Consider the following 15,793-nt stretch of genomic DNA (forward strand, 5'->3'; position numbering starts at 1 on the left):
TTGAACACTTTTTTGGTTACTACATGATTCAGTATGTTATTTCATAGTTTTGATGTCTTCACTATTACTCTACAATGTAGAAAATAATCAAAATAGAGAAAAACCCTAGAATGAGTAGGTGTGTCCAAACTTTTGACTTGAACTGTATCCACACCGTATCCACACCGTATCCATCTAATATAACTTTGTGATTGGTTGAGGAGCAGTATTGCAGACCCTAGCACTCCCTCTCTCGGAGTTCCATCACCCTGAGGGCTGCTTTCACCCCTTCCAACCCTTGCAACACACACTCCTCACACACACCTCTCAGTGGAAAACATCATTCCTGCCCATGACATCACTGTGGTGGAGCTGGAGTTGGGCTCCAGGAGAGGAGGGAGTGAGAACAAGGCGCCCTAGTCCCTGTGTAGAGAATAGGGTAAACAGGGGGATGAGAGGGGAGCGGAACGGTAAGGCCGGACCCTCTGCTCTTCTCCTAGCGCGGGCCGCTTCTCCTCTCCCCATGCGGACAGACGGCTGCCTCCTCTGATTCAGAGGGGTTGGGTTAAATGCGGAAGACACATTTCGGTTGAATGCATTCCGTTGTGCAACTGACTAGGTATCCCCCTTCCCTTCCTCTGACTGATCAAACACTCCATTGAAACAGGGCATTCATGTGGCTTGTTTATTCAAATCAGTATGTTGAAGAGTTCATACCCTGGTCATTACAGTAAAATAGGATTACGTGAGAGATGTAGGAGAGAATTGGTCTTTTATCATCTGATGGGTGGGAAAGCAGGGCATGAGATCTGCATGTAAGATTAATATACATGTGTATAGTTTATAGAGGAGGACAAGGCTTCATTTCTAGCGTGTGTGTTTGGTTGTGTATTTCCTTGAACCAAACAGTGGGAGTAAATCAAACAACAAAGAGCAGGTTTTATATTCTTTCATCAGAGTGATTTACTCTCTCTTGTTAAATCTTGTCTTATTTTTCAACATTTCAAATCAAACAAATGTTATTGGTCACATACACATTTCTCAGATGTTATTGCGGGTGTAGCGAAATGCTTGTGTTCCTAGCTCCAACAGTGCAGTAGTATCTTACAATTCACAACAAAACACACAAATCTAAAGTAAAATAATTGAAGAAAATATATAAATATTAGGATAAGCAATGTCGAAAGTAGCATTGACTAAAATACAGTAGAATAGAATACAGTATATACATATGAAATTAGTAAAGCAGTATGTAAACATTATTAAAGTGATTCAATGTCTATGTATATGGGGCAGCAGCCTCTAAGATGCAGGGTTGAGTAAACGGGTTGTAGCCGGCAAACGATGGCTATTTAACAGTCTGATGGTCTTGAGATAGAAGCTGTTCTTCAGTCTCTCTGTCCCAGCTTTGATGCACCTCTGCTGACCTCGACTTCTGGATGGTAGCGGGGTGAACAGGCCGTGGCTCGGGCGGTTGATATCCTAGATGAACTTTCTGGCCTTCCTGTGACATCGGGTTCTGTAGGTGTCCTGGAGGGCAGGCAGTGTGCCCCCGGTGATGCGTTGGGCAGACCGCACCAATAGTGGACATCTTGAAGCAAGTGGAGACTTATTTTGTTCCAATTCGAGTAGATTTGTGTGAAGTCAAACGCTAATCGTCATTCATCTCACAACCTTTTATTAACGTTAGACAGGAGAGGCAGGCTGAATTTCTGTGACACGTCACCCATAGCCATACCATTTATTTGAGTCACACAGTTGGGTCGTGACCTGACTCGCATTATAAATAACCTAACTTTTCTTATGTTCTGCTTTATGTCTCACGATTCCCTTGTTCAATTAAGTTGCTCTGCTCGAGTGTATCTCAGTTTAATACCTAATCATACTTTATTCTAGCACAATGCTCCACACAAGCGGAAGTAATTAAGCTCTGTTGAGCATTCCCGAATTGGATCAGATTCACTATGGTAATACGACTGAACATTTCTAAAGAAAACAATGAAACCGTGTTTAGAGTGAAGGTGCAGTATGCTTTATAATTCCAACTACTACTTCCTTGATGAGGTTCGGTCAGGCATAACGGTTCGTCTTTAGAAAGACTTTCTCTGCTGTTGAACAATGTGTCACGTGACTAGGATTGTTCAATGACCTTTCAATCACAAGGTGAAAGCAGATCTACACTACAGCCTGGCCTGTGGTATACACCAGGAAGAAAAACTGTAGACTGTACACAAACATACACTTGTTTTGTGCTTGCTGTATTACCTTACAACACTTCCCGTTCAACAAATATGTTTGAACAACACAGTACTATGCAATTATTTCATCTCAGGGAACCCTTATTGAGTACTGCTGTGAATACATTATTTAATCTCAGGGAACCCTTATTGAGTAATGCTGTGAATACATTATTTCATCTCAGGGAACCCTTATTGAGTACTGCTGTGAATACATTATTTCATCTCAGGGAACCCTTATTGAGTAATGCTGTGAATACATTATTTCCTATCCCAATATGTTATATAATGTTTATCAGCAAAGAAGAAGAATCTGCACTCCAATATAAACTCAAATTAGTTTGAACATTATCACAATAAACACATAAGGGAGAATTGACATGTATTGCAGAGCAATTATATACTAAATAGTGGGCCGCCAACGATGCACTCTAGAACTGGTGTTAAACTGGAAGGAAGCTTTACATGTTGCCAGTGCTAACTAGTATTACTGCTACAGTGCTAACTAAATGGGCTGTGATGCATCCAACATTAGTCATCACTAGGACCCTGATCAAGAAAAAAAACTGGCCATTAGTTATAGTTTATACAGTCAATTTAGAACCTACAGTATAGCTTGGGTCTTTCTTCATCAGAACATTTCACACCGCCTCACTTATCAGCACAACGCATTCTGCTAACAAGAAATAATGCATTATCACAGTCTGGGACGAATGAGATCCTTGCAGTCGTCTATCTTTACATATACACTACAGTTCATAGCATAGCTTCTCCTCTGCAGTCCCTGTATCAACTGCAGAGACCTCATCTTCAACACATCCCACCCTTGTCTCCCCATGTCCCCAGCAGGCAGTAACCCAATCAGTGCCGACTCTTTGTTTTGTTGTCAGATAACTGTCAGCCGGCCAGCTAATTTAGCCAATCGATGGCCAGACAGCCCCTGGGTATGACAAGCAGCTGAGGAGCCAATTCTATTTTCCAAAGTCCAATTTGGGCTTTATTACAGTCAGAGTGTCACATCGGGAAGTTCTCATATCTATACTGCAGAGGGCTAATGTGGCGACACGTAGGCTGTCGGATCCCGGGGATGAATGGTGGCGACGGAGCTTATTGCCTATTACGTTTCTATGGTGGGGGGTGTTAGAGATGTGAAGCAGCAGATATGGAATCAATAGATACCTGGAAACAGATGAGCTGATTTAGAAGAGGGTAGATTTGGACCCGGTGGGCGGCTCCTGTCACAGTGATCTGCCAAGGACAAGATCATTGATAATAACACATTTATAATTGATTGTGTTGAGGCGATGTCATTTGGCAACACACAATTAAGAGAGATCTCGCTGAGACCTCTCAGACAAGGCGGTTTCTTCTAAACATAACGAAATAGGCTACTGTACGTAATTCATTTGCATACATTTTTATTCCTCCCTTGGCTATCGTTCTCAGTGGTTTAGTGTTGAGATTGATGTTTTTTTTACGACTCTTACACAACATGTAATGTAGGCCTATGTCAATGGAGCACTTCTCCCACACCCCAAACCCCTTAGGACATGCAGGTCCCAGCACCCCTGACTCATTGTTGATCCTCACACCCGTTTTCCATGTTCTTAAATAAGGTCAATGCTCCAGACTGCATTAGCAGTCGTGTGAGAAACAAGATTTTACTGAATTAAAAAAAGAGGCTTTCGGGGGCGACGGTAATGCAAATGAGCCAATTTTGAGTCAGAATGCCTGAAGCTGCAACCTACCCTGGGAGAGAGGATTATACCTTGAGAGGTTCTGACTAAACACAACTAGAGAGATAACATGTTTACCAAGATGCAGATTTGACTTGGGAAATTATATTTAAAATGTGATTATTTTGTGATATTTAGTTAGAATTTGATCAAAAAATAAATAAATGCAATATCATTTGGGAGTGTGTAGAGGGGTGTTCACAGTGTGCCTGTGAAAGTAACGACTGGCCGCAAATTATACAAACTTTGTTGGCTCCCATTACAGACACAGCTCATCTCTATAAACACCATCTGACCTCATCAGAGAAGACACCCTTAGATCATGTGCCAAAGTCTTTATGACGTACAAGCTTCACACTTAAGGCGCATGCCCTGGCCCCAGCCAACAGGTCCATCACTGACATCTGTACGTATCAATGGTCCTTTCTAATCAAACAAGGCTGAGGACGTTCAATACAAGTTGAGTGTTTAATGATTGACTTGACATGATTTGATGTGCGTGCACTAATGTACCTTAACCATGTGCATAGCACCTGAGGAAATGAGTACCCTCTACAGGCAAGGAGAAATCCTACAAGGTGGACATAATACATCCATTGTCCAGAATGCAATCACTGTATTTACTAAGGCAGCATCTGAACACAAAGACAAACATGTTTCCCCAGTATGGGAAGATGCCTTAGTCCTGAAATAAATAAATATTCAGCTCCAGAGAATGACTGTTTAATTGCCCATTGGTTTATAGCCTATTGTGGTCTGCTTTCCTGGACGGCATTACACTATTCCAATGTGTAACATTCACTTTTCCGATAGACTGGGAGTATAGAGTTGCCTGCCAAATACAGTTGGCCTTTTGATGCAATCATGAGGAAATGTAAGAAGTGCACACATTTTAAACATCAACCTCGATGAGGATGAATGTGTACACGTACGTACACACACACACACACACACACCAAACATTAGGAGCACCTTCCAAATAGTTGCACCCACCCTAACAAACAAAGATCCTCATTCAACCAATCAAGTTAAAATGAATCAACCCTCAGTTCCATTACCTTAACTAGGTATGAGGAAGACGAGGAAATAAGCTTCCTAGAAATGAAAGCACTGTGGAAGACAGCTGGCACTTCAGTAGTTCGAGGTGGTGTCAGATACCTTCCGAGTAATGCATGTCATTTCATTAAATCAGTTGAAACGCAATGTAATTCTATTCAAACTCAACGGGGTGGATTTTCTTTGAACAATTCTACTCCTTCTGCTCACATCTTGGTGGACGTCACCCTGTTGTACCATGAGGTCACAGGAATTCTGTGACACTAGGTGGAGTGGCGACGGGTTGAGGACAGGCACTTCCCCACTTCCCATTCAGCATCACACACACAATGGGAATATTCCCTCTGGAGAAGACCCAGGGAAGGGAACGTGGGGAAAGGATGTGGCTGGCTGTGAGATGAGGAACTGACACAAAAGCACACTGAGGATACACACACACACAGCTTTAGTTGGTTGAGTGACATCCTCCATGCAGATATACATGTCTGAACCACTACCCCTAATAAAAATAAGGGCGCTTTGAATAGTACTTTACTGTGTAAATGCTACTGCAGAAGAATGCCTCTTTTTGTCCCGATTCTGCCATTCTGCCATCTTTTTGAAGGGCAGGGTGTTCCCTGTAGATTTCATTGTACCCAGAGCTACACGATTAACACCTCATCTGACCTCAGGACAGGACTGGACTGAGAGTGGAGACGAGTGGACAAGCACTGAGTTCTATTCACAGAGGGATACTGAATGTAATAGCCCAAGGCAGTAATCTTAAATAATCCTACATGCTCAGATGTCTCTGCGATTCCATGAACATGACTAGATTATACTACCCATTTTGTTTTCTAAACTGCACTGTGATGTGCATGTTAACATTTTCTCTCAGATAATGTAGCTACGATCACATATGTATAATCCAAAGAGACAGAATAAATCCAACCGTCTACACCTCTGACACACCTGCTGAGCATCCCCCCCATGACCCCCCCCCCCCACCTCTGTCGCCTGTCTGAGTCACACCCCACCACCTCACCCTACAGGATGCAAAGACACTGCGGGCACCAGGTGGCCCGAGTGACATCATGGCACCTCCACACCATAGCTGCTCCACAGGTGACAGACGGACGGTTGCCGTGGCAGGACGGGGAGCCTGTAAACGAAGACGGTTGGTAACTCTGAGCTCATTTGAACTCCCCATCAATCTGCCACTCTGTTTGACAGATGCCAGATAACATTGGAAGCCGCTTTAAGAACAGTGAGTGACCTTTAGAGAAGTTTGGATCCAGTCCTGGATATGTTGTGAGTGCAGCAGTGGGTGGAAGATTGAGTGGTTACGTACTGCCCTCTGGTGGAGACAGGGTAGAATCACCCACATTTCAATTGTTGCAGATACAGAAAATTACATATTTTAGCTTTAAAGCGGTATCCTGAATGACTTCTGGTCCTCAGTAATCATTACTGCCTCGATGTTTGAATAAGTAGGAATATAATATTATAACTCAAACATTAAATAAAAAGTATTTTTATTTTTTAAAATAAATGCATTTCTTTGCAGTCTGAAAACAGCAGGCCATGCACTGCTGCTCTGGACATTGGGGGCAAACAAAAAACAACATTATAGTAGGAAAAAAAATAGGCTAAGCTTCCTTCTCTTCAGTTAATTTACGCTCGTTTGTCTCAAACACTAGGTTCCATCTCAAATAAAAGGGTCTCCTTCATACCAAAAACATTGTTCAAAGAAAAGCTACAATGGTGATCAAAATCTGAAAATTAAGTGATATATTTTTTAAAGGCACTGAACAGAGGAAGAGTTTGATAGCCTAGGGAGGTGTCATTGGTGAAATTTTACAGAGCTAGAGCGCAAGTTCAGTGCCAAAAAAAAGGCAAGAATAGAAATGAGCAATGTAATTCTGCTTATAGGAGAGGCAAGAAGAAAAAAGTACATTGAAAAGCACTTTTATCAATGTTTCTGAGTATAATAATAATAAGTAGTGTGAGACAAATCTTCATTAACTTTCTACCAACCTGGAGTTTGAGACTAGTGTTATCTTCATATATAGATCATGTTAACTCAATAAGACCGTAACATTGGCAGGCACAAATCTTCATACTACACAATGTTGATTAATGGCTCCCCGCTCTTATCTGAAAAAAAAAATATCCCCCCCCCCCCCCCCCCCCAAAAAAGCAGCAAACAAAAGAACTGTACAATTCAATTAAACCTGTGTTTTTACATAAGTTACAAAAAACAAATACTTCATTTAATGTTCCTTCATACCGAGGAAAAAAGAAACCCGGACTTTGCATAATTCATTCTTCAAACTTGGTGACCTATTGCTGGTGCGTAACAATGAAAACGGTACTGAATAATAGTAATACTATACGGTGTAAGATAAAGAACGTCGATAACATAAAGGAGGCGGCTGCATTTGGGAAAGCTGTTATTGGTAATATCCCTCCTATACATGCACAATGCAATGGCAAGGGTCTGAGTCTCAAGGCAGAGCTGAGGCCTTTCCTACATGCTGTGGGCATCTGACAACCCTATGTGGCTGGCAGCATGTACCTGAGCCACATCATTTGGCCAACAAGCCTTCATGGCACCACATGTTCCATGACAATAACATACTCATTCGCAATTTCAGTAATTACCTCAGGACTTGTCAACATAACCAGAAAAATAACTTCTCAAACAGAGTATCCTTGAGTGACCGCTTCTAGATGATCAAGCACCACACTGACATATTTTAGCTGTAAGAACTAGGCATGGTTATTCAGGTGTTTACAGAACACATTGTAGGACATTCACCCTGGTTGAGCTCTGTGTATATTCAGAACCAGTTTTTCTGACATACTAACTAATCAAGACAACAGGAAAACACGACTGTAGGTGTGCACCAAAGCTTGTTTCAACTCTTCAAGCACACTACTGAACACAGGGGAGAGGAAACTGCCACTGGAGGTATGCTCAGAAAGAAAACACCATAAAAAAAACATTAATTTAACTACTACAGCTTATTCATAAAGGGATCATATGTACACTGGAGAAGTGCTTACACGTGACTTCATATGGACTAGTTAGATCAAATTAAAATCCTTCATTGGGTGGAGAGGACAGTCTCTCATGAGCTATGCGTTCCTCAGCCTTTCCTTAATGACGGAAGGAAATTACCCCATATCACTTCCTGTCTCTGCCGAGGAAGTAAAAGTGTGTCGCCGTTTTGCTGATACTCTTACTTTGGTGATTGCTACTGCCTATATTGATACTAAAGGGAGTAAATATGTGGGTGTACAATACGTGAGAGTGAAGTGGCACTCCGCAGCATAAATTAGAGTATCATATCACAGGAGTAGCATGTGAGGCAAACCACTGGCCACTTCAAAAACTAAGTAGAGCACCACATCTTACTAAAATGCCAGATTAAAACAGGAAAACAAAACATGGATAAATAAATAATGTGATTCTTCATTAACACATGATTTTGTGGTCTGGTCGGATTACGACGACGTAGTGGAGTTGCTGACGGCCAATTTGATCAGTTCCTTCAGGTGAGTCGGAGTACAGGGGGGGGGGGGGGATGTAGAAAAAGTATTTGAGGTCTCCTGACATGTGATACGTTCTCATGGACATAGCTTTGTGATAGCTGCTTGAGGAAGTAGACGATGTCCCCTGTGCATTGGAGAATGATGGGGGAGCCACAGGCAGGGTTTGGAGTTCAGAGATCATCTGGGCTGCAGCATTGCGCAAAATATTAGTGTTTACAAATACCTTTGTCAGCATTAACGCAACAAAAAATAAAGGGTGTCAGCTTCTTAACAGCAATAACGATAGTGGGCAGCCATGTGGGCCTCTTCAGCACAGCTCCAAAATAAAACCAGCAAAAATATATAACAAATCAAATAAACTGATAAGATCTAGTCCCCGCCATCCCTCCCCTCTTGACCCTTAATCTCTGACCCCTGGAATAGGGTAGTCAGACTTAGACCCATCCGCTGGTCAGCTTGTAGAACATCTCCTCATCCAGAGACTCGTTCTGGTCCTTGGCGCGCGTGGACAAGAAGATGTAGCCTCCGATGAACTCATGTACCACCTTACAGTCCACCTCCGCACAGATGAAGGCCAGGCTGGGCTCATCTGCAAACTCCACCGTCACCTAGGGCACAGGGTGATCACACAGTCAAAATCATAGGACTTTACTGACAATTCATTTAGTATAGATTAAAGATTTACATGTGAAATGCCATGTTAAGATGGTAAAGCGAAAACAAACTGACGGTGACTGTATAGATTACTGAATGCATCGTCTCAAACTGTTAATTTCCTGGTCTATAAGCTGAAATTTGTACCATCTTGATCTCCCAGTTGACGTTCCACTGCTTCATGTTGGCGAACCTCCAAGTCTTGATGGCGTCTCCGGTGTTTGCGTCCATCCGGATCAGACGGTTGTAGGTGATGCCGATCAGCTCATCCCGCTTCCCACCCTGGAATCTGGGAATGACAGAGAATTCCAAGTGAGCACACTGCTTGGGATGTGGTTCTTGGAAGTAATATGATTATTGGATTTCAACCATGCATCGTTGTATCAGACAATAACATCTCTGTTAGCCATAAAACAATAAGTCCAAAAACACACAGACACTGAGAGAGGCAGACAGAGAGACACAGACTTGGGGAAAATGTCTGTTATTTTCTGTGTGAAGAAGAAGAGAGAGGGACTCACTTGGCCAGGAAGTGAGTGATGCCAAACTCGGGCAGGGACTGCCAAGCCTGGATGAAGCGCATCTTGGCCTCGATCAGACTCATCTGGGCCACGTTCTGGTGGGCCTCCAGGATCCGGGCCGAAATCTGATTAACACACATTGAAAGGCTGTTGAACACGTGACACACCAACACCACCTCCACTCTGAAACCAAGCCCCAGACCAGCGCTGTTCAATGTTTGTCCTGGAGGGCTGAAACACCTCTGGTTTTCATCCTCCCTTTTTAATAAGGGACTAATTCAGACATGGACACCAGGTGAGTGCAATTAACTACCAGGTAGAAACAAAACAAAAACTGATGTTTTTCAGCCCTCCAGGACCTGAATTGAACAGCCCTGCCCTAGACACAAAGACATTGGTCTACTGTGCACACATGGCCCCACCCTCACCACACTAAAACCACGCTATAAACCCCTAAACCCAAAGACACCTTCCCGTAAATATAGGAAGGCACACAAGGTCACCGAACTAAAGTATGAACCAACAGTTGAGATCCCCAGAGGCCAGTCTAAGTCTAATGGCCCATGAAGTGCCTCCCCGCCCTGGCGCGAGTGTTTCTTTACAGCCCTAAAGTTGAGTTCGGAGCAGAGCAGCCCAAACCCATGGCGTATGAGTCAGTGGGATGAGGAGTAGGACAGATGCTGACCTGGGTCTTCAGGACAGACTCACCACTTGACCATCTTACTATCCCATTCAGAGTGTGTTAGTAATTGAAGGAGAAATGGGGAAATGAGGCTTGAACAAAACTCAGTTAGCAATCACCCTTAGGAAAACTGAAACTTCCCAGTCTAAGACTAAAATGAAACAAACTAGCTATTGAGACTATTAAACTACTACTATGGTAAATCAACCACGACCCCAAGACAAAGCCATTTCCACTTACCAGGTCCCTGATATAGCCTGGCTGAAGAGGGAGGGAGGCAGGGATGGAAGAAGAGTGCAAAAGGAGGAGAGGTAGAGAGAAAACAGAAAGGAAGAAAGAAAAACAAGCAGGTGAGAACAAGGCCATCGAGCAAAGAAAATAGCTCCAAAACAAAGCAGCAGAATCCAAATCAGAACAGGGTAAATGAACAGGAGAGTTGAGGTCTGAAGGATCATGCAGCAGTCTCCACGTGGAGAGAAAGCAGCAGCAGTCACAGTATCTGTCAGGGCAAGCAGAGGGTTTAGTTATTTGGACACAAACGATTACAAACTGATTTAATTGATTTACAAGTTTGAAACATTTAATTGGAGTAATTATTTCTTGAAAGACCTGGGTGACAGTTGAAGGTTATATTTAACACTTAACTAGCTCGAGTACTATAATATAGGGCAGGCCAGTAGCCTTGTGTATGCAATTCCCATTATGTCCGCCAGGTGGCAATACCTACCAAGGCATCACACAGCTGTAGCATAGAGAGCTACAGCTCTCTGGATTTGGTTAATTAGCAAAATCCTGGTGTTTGTTATTTGGCCTCTCCAGTTTGCTTTCTCTTATGTAAAACTGTATGTTTGGCTAGGAAGTTAAGAAACCATCTATAAATTCCTGTGCGTATCTGCCCATGGGGAGGGGTTGAGAAGAGGAAGTCCAGTTTGGGGGGGGGGGGGGGGGGGGGGGGTAAAGGGAGAGGCAGTACCCTGAAAACATCTCTCCCACAGCACAACTAGCTGACTGACAGAGTGGCTTTTCTCAGCCTAGCTTCCCATTCTGCATTCCCAGGCAGAACTAATTTCCTCAAACTCCCCTCCCAAACACACACAAAAACTACAGAACAAATTCACAAAAAGCACACAATTCTCTTCAAAACTTCCTTTGTTAATCCCACTACCAGTAGCACTGTCCAGCCAGAGATGAAATGAGTGTTTCATGAGGTGCCTTTGGGCCATCCCTTGCTTGCCTAGCTAGGCTCGGTTGGGTTAGAGCTCAGAGCCTCACACTGAGACAGAGACTGGAGACGGGCCAGGACCACAGCCCCATACAGACAGACTGCCCCACAGGCCTGGGTAAAGAGGCTAGGAGGGGTGAGAATTTGAATGAGATCTGAGTAGGAGGCCCATCACACTACAGACTATACACACACACATCTATCCTGTTTTTAGGCAGCAATGCCAAATAAACAAGTTTGGCTCTTTCTCATTCCTTTTTTTAGAACAAAAACACAATTTCAATGTGATTCAGTGGACACAGTAATGACTGTTTTAGGATGTCCACCCAGGATAGACATTTCCTGTTTGATGAGCTCTCCCCTCCTCCCTTCTCACTCACACATCAGGAGTGGTCTTTCCCCATGCTCTTTTCCTAGATGACCCAGTAACACGCCAGGCTGAAGCTATGGTTACAGTCCAAACCCAGACTAGTATGGAGTCATCATTTAACCACCGAAACACACACACCCACACCAAAATAACGTCCCACTTTTCCTATACAGCTTAATCAGAACCACATTGAGTGAGTCAGCGAGGGAAGGCCACTCCCCCTCCCATCTGTGGAGGCATGTGCTCTGCAGGTCTAATGTACAGTATATACATCAGCCTGTTATTTACATGGGAATCTGCTAAGTACAGAGTACAATTATACTGCCCCTTAAACAAGTTAATCTAATGCATAAATATGACTTATCATTGGTTGGCTTTGGTGGTTTGCCTCTGAGTTCTCAGTGAGACAACTCCTTTAGGTTGTCTGGATTACTCTGGCTGCGTCTCTCAATAGTCTTCAGTATTATATTTCCTCTTCTCCTTTCCTTCTTGAGCACAGATCTGGCAGGGCATGGATGGGTGAAATTAACATGGTGGACCTCTTTCCAGTCAACTAGCTTCCTTGCTAGTCACCTTTCAGTTATAATGACAGAAAGGAGACGAGGGAAGGAAGCTAGTTTAGAGTAAGGAGATAGCCTTAGAGCTTCACTTGTGGTAATCCTCCCTTTTAGACTGCTGAGTGCATGGTCCGCTGTCCTGGGTTCCCCTTAGAGGGAAGGTGGGAGCGAGAGAGGGAGGGAGGTTGCATTCCTGTGCAGGACAACCCAGACGCCAGGAGGCGCCCAGCTGGGGTGCATCGGGTAGGGGCTAAACAACAAACTACCCCTGGAACAATTACTTCCCCGTTATCTCGCCAGGGTTGCTTTCTGCTGCCATAGCTTTGTCTGTTCATTCGCAGTGTATGTATCCACCTGCATGCATATTTGAATCCATGGCCATTCAGCTGTAGGCTACCTAAATGGGGTCTCCTCTCCACACAGACCCTTGTTATTCCAGTTACCTGCTTGTTCTTGTACTTCTTCAGGTAGCGTGGAGACACCAGGCACTCAGAGTTTATGTCGTTGGTGACGGCTGGCTCCGCAATGAACTGGGGGTCAGGGTTCATGTGCTGCATCTTGAGGAAGGACAGAATGTTGTGGACCTCCAGATTGTAGGAGCTGTCTGCCATGGTCTTCCCCTTAGAAGCCAGCCGGCACGCTGCCATCCAGTGGGCATACTGCTTCTCCTGCATGGGGAGGGGAGGGAGTAGACAGAGAGAAGGATGGTGGTTATGATTATAAGATGACTATATGGACTGCATTTACAGTATCAGTGTTTCCCCTGGGGGGCCTGTGGGGGGCCAAAGAGCCGTACTCACAGCGTCACACCGCAGCCAGATCTCGTTCATGCCGTCAGCTACCGGGATAAGTAACTTGATGTTGAATTTCTGAGCGGAGATGTTGACATCTGGTGTCACCTCGCAACCTACAAAAACACGAACAGTTCAGAGAGAAAGGGGGCGGTAGGTGGTCAAAGCCATCCATCACACACCATTGGGGATCACACAGACTCAGGTCGTAAAGGAACTGTTGAATTATTTAGTGAGTGTGTGTGGGTGTACTAGTACCTCTTAGATTCATTTGGAGAGAGGGTGTCCCATGAGCCTCCTCTTTGCTCTTGTAGCAGGAAATTGTGATGTCCTTGAACGTGCACCAGTACTGCTTGTAGCCTTTCAGTGTCAGTTTCTTTGGCCTGGAAAACACATAGAAGAGAGAGAAAAAGAGCGACAGGGGGGTAAGTCAGTTCTGCTTGAATCACAAAACACATAGCTTAGCAACCCAAACCCAAACCCAGACACCAAGAGGAGAGCCGTCAAGCCACATAAAAAAGGGGGTGCTTTTTTCCACTTGAGAGGGGCCAAGTCAGCGAGAGCTTTCTCAGCCTCCTTCTGTGGTCCATAACAGAGTCAGTAGCATGAATGGGAGAGGAGCCAACGTTGGACATGAGTTTTAATGGAGGACAATTACTGTGGAAATACCTCTCAGTAATAGTCTACAGCTTATATTTTTACAACATTATTTAAGCTGCAAGAGCTACCTGCTTGTCAACACGGGCCTGTGGCCAAAAGGCTTTTATGACTAGGGCCAGGGGTTTTACTCACCACCTGACCAGGAAAAACTTTGGGCGCCTAGCTATGTATAAGATATTGCTCTGTGCCCTAGTTAGAGCCTATAATATAATAATAATATAACATATGCCATTTAGCAGTTGCTTTTGACAAAAGCAACTAAGTCATGCGTGCATAGATTTTATTTATGGGTGGTTTCTTGAATCGAACCCACTATCCCGGTGTTACAAGGGCCATGCTCTACCAACTGAGCTACTGAGGACCACTATAACCCGCCATGAGCTAAAGAGGACCATTATAACTGGTCCTAGTCCTAACGTAAACCCGAATCACTGCAGTAATCAGTGTTTTTGATACATCCTGAGCCCCACCAATAAGCTGGTCCTGGGAACAAGCCAGCCCACAAACCCAATCCATACAGCCAAGTTTGATACTGAACAGACAACAGCTCTCCAATTTAGGCCCAAACCTTGTTTCCTGCTCCCATAGTATTAGATTTAACATCCCAGGGACAATGCCTTCTTTAAAGGCGCATGGCCAGTCATTAGCAAACATCAAGAAAGGGCTAAAATGAATCAACGGAGGCAGTCTGGAGAGTTAGGAGGAACTGGCTAGTTGGCTCTTTGCCACTATTCTAAGGTCAGTTTAGAATTTCGCCCTAATGGATTTCGGGATGATACACTGATCCTAGATCTGTGATTAAGACAACTTCTACCACCGAAGCAGTTGTTGAACTTACTTGAAGACTTTGACGTAGTCAGCCAGTTCAGGAATGGACGTGATATCACCCTGAAAGGAAGAGAGGAACAAACATGTTTAGTGCTGGTTGAATGGTTATTATTGAGAAAGGACAAGGACAGGATTATAAAGCACAACTTTAACAATGACCTCAAGTTTGACTTTCTATGTTTGCAATGTCATCGCTCAGAGTTGCATATAAAAGAAAACAGTTAGTTAATCAAGCTTCAACTTCCTCAGATAAGCTGTATAAACTTCAGTTGGTTGGGGCAGACAGTTTTAACAATGGCCAAATCATGTGATACCCACTACCCATACAGAGCATTGGACTAGTAACCGGAAGGTTGCAAGTTCAAATCCCTCAAATCCTCTGTCGTTCTGCCCCTGAACAGGCAGTTAACCCACTGTTCCTAGGCAGTCATTGAAAATAAGAATTTGTTCTTAACTGACTTGCCTAGTAAAATATATATATATATATATATATATATACCAGATAACTGACAGGGGGCGCTGTTTTTAAGCCACCGTACCTCCATCTTGGCACTTCCCCACCGTTGTAAAAACTATTTGGGAAGCTATAGAAATGTCTACATGTGTTTTTACCACATTTATTATATTACAGACACCTAATGCATACTTTTAAATTATATGTGAGCTAAACATAGAAATAATCAAATATATAACATTCTCCTTAAAGTATAATTGTTAGAAAGTTTTAATGTTACAGTCCCCACTACAACAACAAAATACTTATATACATGTCATTTTGTCCTTTAAATATTTAATTGAAATACTGTAGAATTCCATTCATTCTTGTGGAGGACCGCTATTACTGGGGAGTGCCAATATGGCTGACCGGTGGCTTTAAAGCCGCTCACTGACCAACACATAGCATCAGCATTGTAGTCTTTATATACATCATTAGAACATACACCTTCTGAAGTAGCTTTTTGC

General features: G+C 43.5%; 1 protein-coding gene across 7 annotated transcripts in view; it reads right to left on the reverse strand.

Annotated features, from left to right (window-relative positions):
• Positions 1 to 6,505: 6,505 nt before the first annotated feature.
• LOC109894390 (fermitin family homolog 2) overlaps positions 6,506 to 15,793 on the reverse strand; it is an 85,442-nt gene continuing 76,154 nt past the window's right edge. For 4 of the 7 annotated variants that reach the window (XM_031828795.1, XM_031828791.1, XM_031828793.1 and 1 more), the window contains 8 exons: positions 14,841 to 14,890; positions 13,601 to 13,725; positions 13,352 to 13,458; positions 12,995 to 13,219; positions 10,643 to 10,663; positions 9,721 to 9,845; positions 9,347 to 9,488; positions 6,506 to 9,153 (listed from right to left, as the gene is read on the reverse strand). In XM_031828795.1, coding sequence (XP_031684655.1) covers positions 8,980 to 9,153; positions 9,347 to 9,488; positions 9,721 to 9,845; positions 10,643 to 10,663; positions 12,995 to 13,219; positions 13,352 to 13,458; positions 13,601 to 13,725; positions 14,841 to 14,890 — 969 coding nt within the window. In that variant the 3' untranslated portion in view covers positions 6,506 to 8,979. The remainder of the gene's footprint in view (positions 9,154 to 9,346; positions 9,489 to 9,720; positions 9,846 to 10,642; positions 10,664 to 12,994; positions 13,220 to 13,351; positions 13,459 to 13,600; positions 13,726 to 14,840; positions 14,891 to 15,793) is intronic. The other 3 variants (XM_031828797.1, XM_031828794.1, XM_031828796.1) reach the window with 1 other exon arrangement.

The sequence above is a fragment of the Oncorhynchus kisutch genome, linkage group LG7 (assembly GCF_002021735.2).
Source record: "Oncorhynchus kisutch isolate 150728-3 linkage group LG7, Okis_V2, whole genome shotgun sequence".
NCBI lineage: Eukaryota > Metazoa > Chordata > Actinopteri > Salmoniformes > Salmonidae > Oncorhynchus > Oncorhynchus kisutch.